The 10,648-nt window shown below is 37.8% G+C and overlaps 2 protein-coding genes across 4 annotated transcripts; both read left to right on the top strand.

Annotated features, from left to right (window-relative positions):
* Positions 1–2,155: 2,155 nt before the first annotated feature.
* LOC122014725 (protein PYRICULARIA ORYZAE RESISTANCE 21-like) lies at positions 2,156–3,275 on the top strand. The gene is made up of 3 exons (XM_042571110.1): positions 2,156–2,340; positions 2,441–2,522; positions 2,618–3,275. The coding sequence occupies exons 1-3, from the start codon at positions 2,320–2,322 to the stop codon at positions 3,181–3,183; spliced, it is 669 nt and encodes a 222-aa protein (XP_042427044.1). The 5' UTR covers positions 2,156–2,319; the 3' UTR covers positions 3,184–3,275.
* A 908-nt stretch (positions 3,276–4,183) lies between these two features.
* On the top strand, positions 4,184–6,119 carry LOC122014723 (alpha-1,6-mannosyl-glycoprotein 2-beta-N-acetylglucosaminyltransferase-like). 3 transcript variants are annotated; one of them, XM_042571109.1, is made up of 3 exons: positions 4,308–4,449; positions 4,552–4,594; positions 4,661–6,119. In XM_042571109.1, exon 3 carries the CDS (start codon positions 4,689–4,691, stop codon positions 5,988–5,990), a length of 1,302 nt encoding a protein of 433 aa, XP_042427043.1. In that variant the 5' UTR covers positions 4,308–4,449; positions 4,552–4,594; positions 4,661–4,688; the 3' UTR covers positions 5,991–6,119. The 3 variants fall into 3 exon arrangements, with proteins under 3 accessions (XP_042427042.1, XP_042427041.1, XP_042427043.1); XM_042571108.1 differs by lacking the exon at positions 4,552–4,594 and having other exon boundaries at positions 4,184–4,398; XM_042571107.1 differs by lacking the exon at positions 4,552–4,594 and having other exon boundaries at positions 4,184–4,449.
* The last annotated feature ends 4,529 nt before the right edge of the window (positions 6,120–10,648 follow it).

The raw sequence follows: 10,648 nt of genomic DNA, 5'->3' as shown, positions 1-10,648 counted from the left end.
CCGTACCGACAACGACCATCACGAAATTTGACCGTCTACCAAATTTTATCACACGTCATGCTGATACCGAAATATTGATGTCACTTGTCAGAATTACTATATATTTAAGAAAAAATATTAATGAATTATTCACGGATAGATATATAAATTTATAACTCATGATTTTATTTTTTATAGAGCTCATCAATTTTTTTTATATGTCTATTCTTAAAATCAAACTTTTTCTTTAAATATATCATTTTTTTTATTAAAAATTATTAAAACTAAAATAAAATATATATATAAATCCTCACCGTACATGTGTTATGCTAGGAACCTCTGTTACTCGTTCATTTGCACTAAAGAGCTTTTGCAAGAGTTCTGAGTTTCTCTACGAAGTAGCATGATTAAGGACTAAGCGTTGTAAATTTGAATGGAAAAAATTGAGGTGGAAAAGGGAAGGTATGAATTTTTAGTTTCATATTCCTATGATTTTATTATTAATTTATATTGTAATACATGTATTGTAGTTATTGATAATTACATGGGAAAAGATTCTCTTCTCCCGTGTGTATGGAATGTAAATCTAAGATCTAGATTTACATTGAACTAAATTGATTTGTGCACAAGTATGTCTCACGCGCGTCAAATATTGGATCGGTCAGGATAAAATTTACCTAAAAAAATAAACCAACATTTTACTACTATTCAAAAGTATAATGGATAGGTTAATTGAGATTAATGTAATATGTAATCATCGATTTGAAACAGTCCATGACCTCCTTTATAAGGAGGCCATGAGTGAGAAAAAGGAGAAAAAAAAATAGAATTCTTTCACCATAGTCCCTCGTCACTTTAATCCTCTCTATCGTGCATCTTTCGCTCGGTAGAATATTCGTGATAGTATTCGGGCACCTCTCAATTCGCCGTGACTACCAGTGTTTGGTGGGAATCGTAGTTGACCATTGTATCCTGAAAAATTGTAAACTCACAACAACCTTGAAGCACATCCAGAGGTGGGATGAATCTGCATTGAATGAGGTCATCGACGTCTCAGTTTCCGAGCACTCAAAAACCTACTCGAACTTGAGATTACTTCCTGAATACTCACATCTTCCTTTCTTGACTCGGCAACTTATTCGAGTGACGTGTGTCTCAACTCAACATCTTCCTTTCTTAACTCGATGACTCGGGCGACTTGCATCCCAACTCAACGTCCACTCAGGAGCATTATGCTCGCCCTCTGAACACTCGGCTGATTCAAGTCTTCTACGCAGCTTGACTTGGTAGTCGAGCAATTCAACGACTCGACGACTCACTTGTCAGTCAACCATCTTGACACTTGGTGACTTGGATATAAGTTGCTAATCAACAGTTGAGGGACACCCTGACTCAGACTCAGTACTCCACTTCCTACTTTGCTTGAACCACTGGAAGCTCAACTGAACCAGTTCCACTAGTAGTCTAAAATTATTAGTTCAAGTCACTTAATAGATAAGTATGAATTTAGTTTTGTAAATTTAGAGTATTTCCCCTCTATCTCCAGTAAAATTGTTCAACAATGTTAAAATAGATTCATTTCTATTAAGATAATCACGAAAAGTGTTAAGGTGCAATAAACTTAATATGTAATGAACCCCTCCGTCCTGATTGGAAATATTTCAATTAACTATGGTAAAAGGCCAAAGAAGTTCAGTAAGTTGAACTTCAAGATGTGGTAGCAGAAAATGTTCTTCTATTTGACTACACTCAATCTAGCTTAGTTTTTGATCAAGAATCCTCCCAAGCATGTTAAGGATGATACTGATGTCCAGATCATTAATGCAATGGAGGCATACCGATTTTCTATACTGAAATTATATCCTCAATTGTCTTGTCGACTCATTCTATGTTGTTTATAGCACGAAAAGAACGACTTAAAAATTATGAGAGTTCCTAGTGCTCTAGGTTTGGTGTGCAATGATGCAAGCTACAGGCCAAAGGTGATGTCAAATCCTAAGCAAAGCTATCCGATTGTTCAGCTCAAAAGCACAATAATTCTTAATTATCTCATCATCATCAATTAAACAAGATGTAATCATTAATTTCTTTCTGACTAACATAGACTAGCAGCTGGTCCAACTTTGATTTTTCTTTTACTTCTCTTTTTGCTACAGGTTGAAAATTTAATCTCTCTGTTTATTGCCGAATACAAGCAGCCACAATGAAGGTAAAGCTCTACGATCATGCTCTGAAAACTATTTTATCTACGAAGGAAAGCTAGCTGTCTATAAAGGGACAGCCGGCTCTCATCCTGGTCTATCCTTTCAGTCTTAATTCAGATTCCAAAACTTGCAAGAGATGGCAGGGAAAGAGCCAAAGGTATTCAATTCCCCAGTTAGATCCTCTGCTTTGGATCGCTTAATTCTGATCACTTTATGTTGTGATCGATAGATGCGTAATCTACTCTGAATTGTCACAGATTGCCACAGTTATCATAAAGGTCGACCTCGAATGCTGCTGCTGCTCCAAGAAGATCAAGCGCACACTTTGCCAGCTCCAGAGTAAGCATATGCATTACCGGCTTCCTAAGTTTCAGAGTACTTAAGTAAGCAAATTTTCTCTTTTTTTTTGAGAAATTCTGTAAATTTATCTTTAGAGCGATTCGAGATCAATTCCATCGTCTTCGATGAGAAGAAGAACACTGTCACTGTATCTGGCCCTTTCAACCCCGACTGCTTTATCAAGAAGCTCTGCTGCATGGCCTACAAAGTGATCAAAGACATCGAGATCAAAAAACCAGACCCACCCCCACCTCCACCGAAGAAGGAGCCCAAACTAGATCCTCTCCCTCCGAAACCTTCCCTGCCCAAGCCTCCACAACCGCTTCCCAAGCCTCCACCACCTGCGTCCAAGCCTCCACCACCCGCGTCCAAGCCTCCACCACCCAAGATAGAGCCAGCGCCGCCGCCGGAGGTGGTTGTGAGATTCCCGATGTGGGCGTTCCCAGTCCCGATGGGGCCCTGCTGCTACCAGCCTTGCCCCTGCTACGAGCCGCGCCAGGGGTGCTGCCGCTGCTGCTCCTGCGGCCACGTGTCCTCCGCCTCGCCACCATCCAAACCTGTGGCGGATCCCCCGCCATCGCAACCCGTGTACTACGGCGGCTACCCATGCTACAAGATCGTCTGCGAGGACGAGCCTTCCTACGGTTGCTTCATCATGTAATCAATTTGCTTTCCTCTTTTTATGCCCGTAATTTGCGTGTGAAGTGATTGATAATAAGTACATCTTCAGGCTGATCAATGCCATCCTCAGAATATTGTAGTGCTAAAAATTCAATTCGTATGCAAACGTGAGTCCAATCAAGTTCATCAGTAATCAAGCAATTAATGTATCATCTCGTGCCCTTTATCACGGAGGGAGGCGGCTTTCGAGCGAGCTTTTAGCTGCAGGTGGTGATGGCCTGCGTGAATAATGCAGCTGGATCAACTCCGTCGCCGGCCGGTGGGGAAGGAAGGCAGTTGATGTAACTGAAACGTGGGTGGGTCATGGGTGAGGAAGGGATGGACCGGCCCCGGCCGGCTGATGATGGTCCGGGACAAAGGGACAAAAGTGGGAGACTTGGAAAGTCTTCTTACGCAAAGTCTAGATTCCCTTTCTAAACGTAGATCTGATTTAATGCTAGGGACATATTTTAAAATGCAAAAATTTTATAAGATTACATATTTTTATATTTAAATATAAAATTAATCTATATCTAATTGCCGAACGAGCATAAATAATTATTTTATATCCATATATTCATAGAGATTTTTCTTTTTAACTAAGAAATATTAGTATTTTTCAATTTATTTAAATGACCGATAGAAAATTTTGTTAGATCTTTATCTAACTTAATTAATTATAAATAATTATTTTACCAAATAAATACTAACAGCATCTATTAATATTTAATTTTTAAGAACCAAAATAATTTATAAAGTAAGTTTTTTTTATGTAAATGTTATATTTGATTTGAGAACCGTTAATATTATGTTATATATTAAATGTAAGTGTTCTCTGATAAAAGGACCAAAGTCCTCGGTTGATAATTAATTACAGCGGGCTTAATCAATGTGGGGGGTGTGATCCCGCTGCACGGACTCAACCCAGCTACTCGTCCGTCTATTTGATCTCTAGACGAAAGGAGCGAGTCCCACTGAGCTTTCTCGAAACTTCATCCAGGTAGACAATGGAGTAAATGATAGCTACGTCTACTTATTCAGTCGGTCCCAGTGGCCATTGCTATGCCTGCAATGCCCATGCGTGGTGGGTTTCGACTTTCGTGCCCACCAAGCAGTCGACGACTTCACTTGCGGTCGCCGCCGCCTCCTTTTGTCTCTCCGCCCTCGCTCGATCGGCGTTCAGATCTCTCGTTCCTTTTCTTGCAGATGTTTCGAGGTTGATTATCGTTCATTCTCTTAGCTCCTGGGAAGCGATTGCTTTCTTCGGGTAACCAATTCATTTGCCGTTTTGGATTTCCGTGATCTTAATGATAGCTGATGCGGAATCTCTTCAATTGCCGTCTCTCTCTCTTTTTTGTTTCATCTGTAGTATCATAGATTGTGATTCGTCGATGAAGTAGCTTCTGGGCAAGGTATTTCCTTGGTTTTTCGCCTTGCATTCATAAGCCACAAATTTGAGATTTGATATGCTTTTGCAGGATTAGGGTTCCTAGGATCAAAAGTTCGATGGCCTTTAACAGGAAGTCACGCGCTATGAAAGAGGCTCTCCCGTGGCGGCGCGTGCTTCCGCTCCTTCTCTCAATCCTAGTCGCCGTTATGTTTCTAATCTTTGTGCTGAAACATGGAGCGGTAACTTCATATGCTTCCTTTGCAAAATTGGAAAAGGACGATGCTTGGGAAACTGACCACCCCGCAGTGAGGCATCTCAAATCTGAGCTCAGGTTACCATATCAGAATTCGCTATCCATTTCTCTGGATCAGAGGAACAAATTGCCCCCTAGGAATCTGAATCTCTTTCCTAAGCTGCCCAAAGACCACATTAAGATCGTCCTTTATGTTCATAACCGCCCCAAATACCTCAAGGCGGTCGTCCAGAGCCTCGCGGCTGTGGAGGGGATTGGGGAGACATTGCTAATTGTAAGCCACGATGGATACTTCCCTGAGATGGATAGAATTGTCCAGAGCATCCGGTACTGCCAGGTCAAGCAGATCTTTGCACCATATTCTCCACACTTGTTCCGTGATAGCTTTCCGGGCATCTCACCAGGTGATTGCCGCAATAAGGAGGACCCTGTTATGAAGAAGTGTAATGGGACAGCGGACCAATATGGCAACCACCGGTCACCCAACATTGTGTCTTTGAAGCATCATTGGTGGTGGATGATGAATACTGTGTGGGATGGGATGGATGAGACCAAGGGATTCTCTGGTCACCTTCTTTTCATTGAAGAGGACCATTATATATATCCAAATGCCTACCGGAACCTCCAACTTCTCATAGGATTGAAACCCTCGAAATGCCCCGAGTGTTATGCTGCCAACCTGGCACCATCGGATGTGAATTCTAAAGGAGAAGGCTTGGATATGTTGATTGCTGAGAAGATGGGCAATGTAGGGTACGCCTTTAACCGGACAGTTTGGAGGAAGATCCACTCAAAAGCAAAGGAGTTTTGCTCATTTGATGAATATAACTGGGACATAACTATGTGGGCTACTGTCTATCCTTCATTTGGGACCCCTGTTTACACTCTTAGAGGTCCTAGGAGAAGTGCAGCTCATTTTGGAAAATGCGGATTGCATCAGGGACAAGGGAAGAGCAGTGCATGCATTGACAACGGGGAAGCAAGTATACAGTTTGATGAAATTGATAAAATTTTGAATATAAAGTCCAATTGGCCAGTGCATGCTTTCAAGAAGCAGACAGGTTACCAAGCTGGTTTTAAAGGTTGGGGAGGTTGGGGTGATGAGAGGGACCGAGAACTTTGTCTGAGTTTTTCTTATATGTATCATCTCGTGCAAACATCATGATATTTTCTAAGTTGTTAGAGCTGCATCACGTCGTCTTCCTACTTGTCGGATTTTTGTACACGGTATATGAGGTACAACACACTGTTGTCTGTACCATTGAAAATTTTTAATGCATATCTTTAGCTGAAACGGATTATTTGTTTCTTGAGCAAGTTTATTTAGAAAATGCAGTATTATTATACTATAGATGTTTCCAAATTTTTTGTTAAGAGTAAATGGGTATTTAAGGCTTGTGTTTGGCTAAATAATAAATATTGAGGATAGAATATGATGATAGGTTTTTATCACTGGCTATGGTATTTTGGTTCTGGTATCTATGAAAACTCGGTGTATTGATATTCAATTCCATCACTAGATGAGATGACAGAACAGCGAAGATTGCATATTATTCCACTTCTGGTCTGCAAAGTTTGGTTCATTTGGTATGCTGTTATCCTTTAAAATGCCAATTAATATATCATTCAACTGGAATGCAGTGCAATGTTCATATCCTTGTGAAGGCATGTCTACTAGCCAACTCAATGAGGTTCAGTTGAATATTTTCCTTTCTTTTTTTCTTTTTCTTTTTATAAAAAGGACATAACTCGTAAATTGGCATCAGTTCAACATATTCCATCCTTACTCAACATTTTCCACAAAAGAAACTTGATATGTTGCAACGTCTTTCAGCTGAATGCGATTAATCTATTTATTGTCAAGCTCAGATATTAAATGCAGGTAAGTTGTGTGCTGCAAGTTACTGTGAGTTCAATTTCATACATTGAGTTAGAAGTTGGTACAAAGTTATACAAACCTGGTTCATTTAATATTGCATCTTAATGTTGTTTGGTTGTTTGACAGAAGGAATTTCGGGGAGATGAAGATATTTTGTGCTATTTCTCTCAGAATGTTGGCATTTAATGCTATTTGAGTTCATAACAATAGCAGACTAGTTTTAGATGTGAATGAAGGAAATTTTAGATTATCTTCATTAATATTCCCTAGTAAATTGATACACCAATGTTTCCTTATTTCATTGCCATGTCAAGGAAGCGAGTTATCTAATACAATTACCAGTTTTGTGAACCTCTGAATTCTCAACATTCAGAAGACAGACATTATGGAAATTACTGCCATCTTCTTAATATAATTTCTGGTGAAGCAAAAAGGGCAGTCTTTCCATCTCAAAGTGAATGTGTGGAGATATGGAAACTAGATTTTGATACAAAGGGTTAAAAGTTAAAGTCCTTTTGAGTTTTGATGTGTTTATCGAATTTGTAGGAAAGTTTTAGTTGAGCAGGAAGCTCTAGTCGGAGGGACGGAGCAGGAAGTCTTAACTGTTTCGATGACATCGGGCATCATGCCCTGGGTCGAGGACACCCGGCAGGAAACCCCAAGGGTTGAAAACATCAAGCAGGAAGCCTAGACGGATCGAGGACCTAATGTCTAGCAGAAAATCCTGAGGGTCAAGATTAAGTTGAGCAAAAGTCTAAACAAATCAGGTGAACTAATGTTTGGCACCAGATAAACTCTTCCTAGTGGAGTTGGGAGGACACACTCTCAAAAACCTAAAATCAAAGAACTGATTATAGCACGCAAGCACTCATTCAAACGCACACTGCAGTTGCACAGAATTCTGCCGAAAACCCAACCCCAACAAAATCAACACACCAGCAAGCATAAAACCTCCCCTCTTCAAGCTTTTCCCCTGGATCATGCAGAAAATGCCATTATAAACACAAAGCAAACCTCCCAAGAAAACCTGAAATCTGAGAAGACCTCAGCGTGCCAAGCTTTGTCTTCAACTCCAAAAGAAAACCCATGTAACATAAAGAGAATCCGAGCAAATGTTCCACACAATATGAAAGCCCATGGAACATAAAGAGAATACCATAAACAGAAATTGAGAGAAACCAGCGGGCTTAAGAACAATACACCATCAATACCAAACAACCTCCAATAATTTCCAACCGAAATCATAATAATTGTACTTGCTTGTGCTAACACTGTGATGCAGGGATCAATAATCAGAAGGTAGCCGAAATCAGAGACTCTAGGCGCCCAGAGACGTTCCAAGCGATCGGAGGTCCAGGTGTCCTGAGTGGATCCAGCGCCCTGATAGCTCGAAAATGGGACCCGCATCTAGATGAGGTGGCATGCCGACCAGGCGTCCGAGAAGGGATAAATTCGACGCGGAAGAGGTCGGATAGAACTTTGTCCAGTTGTTGCATGTCAATAGGTCAGGGGCCTGGAGATGACTAATTCACCGACGAGGTCGGATCAGATGAGCCAAGCTAGAGGTGCCTGAAGTTGATCCAGATGCCCAGAGTCACCTATAAAAGGAGGCCTCGACCATAGCCACAAGCACAGATATTTAAGAGCTTTTCTATGCTTTCTAGACTCCGAAACGCTGCTCTCAAGCTTCAACGATGTAACAATGCCACGACGCCATTACCAGCTCAAACGAGCCTAGCATTTGATAATACTTCGTTAGTTGCATATCTTTTTGTGTAATTGGTTATTTTATTATTGAATTGTTCAAAAGGTCGGTAGCATTGGTACCGAACCCTATCATAGTAAAAGAAACAAACCTTCTTCTCTTTCGAGAACAAAGTTAATAGTGATTGCTCATCAAAAACGGTTAAAGTGACTGCGAGCCTTGGAATAGTAGTCACGGGATTGTGAACCAAGTAAAACTACCTTGCCTCTGCCTATTCTATCTTTACTTTTTCATTGCACGACTTTTGATTTCGAACGAATTTCGAATGCGTGAGAAGCTCGATATTCAATAGATGCTCACATAAAGCTAAGAGCAACCAACTGTATTCTATCTGATCTACCGGAGAGCAGTAATTTACTAATATTAAGTCATGCCAAAGAGCAGCGTTCTTCTTCTAGGGTCTTCCTTATGCATTGGCCCATCAGAGGAATATGGATCATCAAAAGGAAAAGATATCTATGTTTTGATATTGTTCTTTAACTATGTTTATTGTGGTTCTTTTCTCTTGAATTCTTGATCAGTATATTTCATAGTGGAGTAATTGAACTTTGGGTACACACCTTGCCTTTTTCTACTTTTGACTTGAAGTGCTTCAGAAAGAAACAGTTGTTTTCCCCCTGTCAATAGATGCTGTGAAATGAAATATAGCTTCACAGATTGACTCATGATTAACAAGCTTTCAGTAGAATTCACTGAATAAATATTTATGCGTCTTCTGGGTTGAGGCAAGCAGTTCTCTTTACTTTAAGATTGACATTTTAATATTTCTCTTTTTAGTTCATGTTTGGAATACTCCGACACAGAACATCAAAGGTTTGTTCCAACTTGTTCTTGTTCTTGTTCTTTTCTGTAATTCTTTTATTTAAAGATCGTGTACAGCCGTAGTTAGGAGAGCGGATTTGGCGAGGAAGAAAATTTTACAGTTATTTGATGTGAATTGAGTTTATATGGATCAAATCAACTTGTTCCTCACTGATTCCAGTAAATAAAAATTCGGTCTTGTCTTGTCATTCTATTAATAATCGACCTTGTGGCGTTTGGATTTCGTCGCTCTTTCTCAGATTTGATGGGGTTTTAGGGGAATTCATGACCAAATTGAAGAATAATTTGAGGGGAAAAATTACTTCCGCCTTGGATGCTTCAATCAGAATCTGGAACCTCTCCTTGTCTGCTTTGGCCTCTTTCTCATCTCTTGCTTTGTTTTCTTTCTCCCTTTGGTTCGCTTGATTAAAAAAAAAATGATCTTTTTGTGATTTGAAAATCAATGTCTAAACTCAAAATAAAAAATTAAAAATTAAAAAAGAAAATTTAAGAAATAAAAATAATCTTAACAAAATTATGTTTATTGATTTACAAATTCAAAATTCAAAATGCGAACAAATAGAAAATTTAAAAAATTTTACGTGTTAAATTTTGTCACTTCAAATTTAAGAAATTATCAAGGGCTAAATTAGTATTATAGATTCCATAAAAATCAAATCAAAAAAGTAACAAGAAAAAATATATCAAGAAAATTTTTTATTAATCCAATATGTAGGATCTATATTGGATTTCAAAATTATGATCATAAAATTGTCTAACTTTTGTAAATAAATTTTTTTGAATCCTCTCTATTCGAAATTAATTAGATCTTAATTGTTTTGTAAAAGAAATATTATTTATCTGTAGGAAATTTTTTAATTTTTTTATAGTAATATTTTTTATGAATTTTTAAATAAAAATATTATCTTTAAAATTAAAATTATTTCTTAAAGTTATTTTTAAAAATTTTATTTTTTTATGATAAAATATCATGATCTCTATCAAAGAAATTATTTTTAAATTGTTTTATTGTTATTTAATTTTCTATAAATTTTTTATCAAAATATTAATTTTTAATATTAAAAATTCTCAAACATTCAAATTTTTAAAAATTATTTTTTTAAAATATACTTTCTATTTTACATACTCAAAAAATTTTATAAAATTTTCGAACTCAAATCTATTTTAAAATATTTTTTAAAAAAATATCTCCGTATAGAATAATTAGGTACTTATTTTAATTTTGTTTATTTGTAAAAATTTTATTATAATTCTAGATTATTGTGTTTAATAGTGAAAAAAAAATTCAATTTTTTTAAAAAATTAAAAATAATTTTAATTTTTTTTTTCAACAAATGAGTTTTTAAGAAATTTATAT

Source organism: Zingiber officinale, chromosome 8B, assembly GCF_018446385.1.
Source record: "Zingiber officinale cultivar Zhangliang chromosome 8B, Zo_v1.1, whole genome shotgun sequence".
Taxonomy (NCBI): domain Eukaryota; kingdom Viridiplantae; phylum Streptophyta; class Magnoliopsida; order Zingiberales; family Zingiberaceae; genus Zingiber; species Zingiber officinale.
The sequence above is the reverse complement of the archived record's forward strand: the minus strand, read 5'-3'. Positions and strand labels throughout refer to the sequence as shown.

What these genes read in the sequence shown, in the direction of transcription:
- LOC122014725 (XM_042571110.1), top strand. Translation starts at nt 2,320, where the DNA reads ATGGCAGGGAAAGAGCCAAAG. An exon ending in TGGCAGGGAAAGAGCCAAAG is followed by an intron (nt 2,341 to 2,440) that starts GTATTCAATTCC and finishes GAATTGTCACAG; the next exon opens with ATTGCCACAGTTATCATAAA. An exon ending in CACACTTTGCCAGCTCCAGA is followed by an intron (nt 2,523 to 2,617) that starts GTAAGCATATGC and finishes ATTTATCTTTAG; the next exon opens with AGCGATTCGAGATCAATTCC.
- LOC122014723 (XM_042571107.1), top strand. Translation starts at nt 4,199, where the DNA reads ATGATAGCTACGTCTACTTATTCAGTCGGTCCCAGTGGCCATTGCTAT. An exon ending in GAAGCGATTGCTTTCTTCGG is followed by an intron (nt 4,450 to 4,660) that starts GTAACCAATTCA and finishes ATGCTTTTGCAG; the next exon opens with GATTAGGGTTCCTAGGATCA.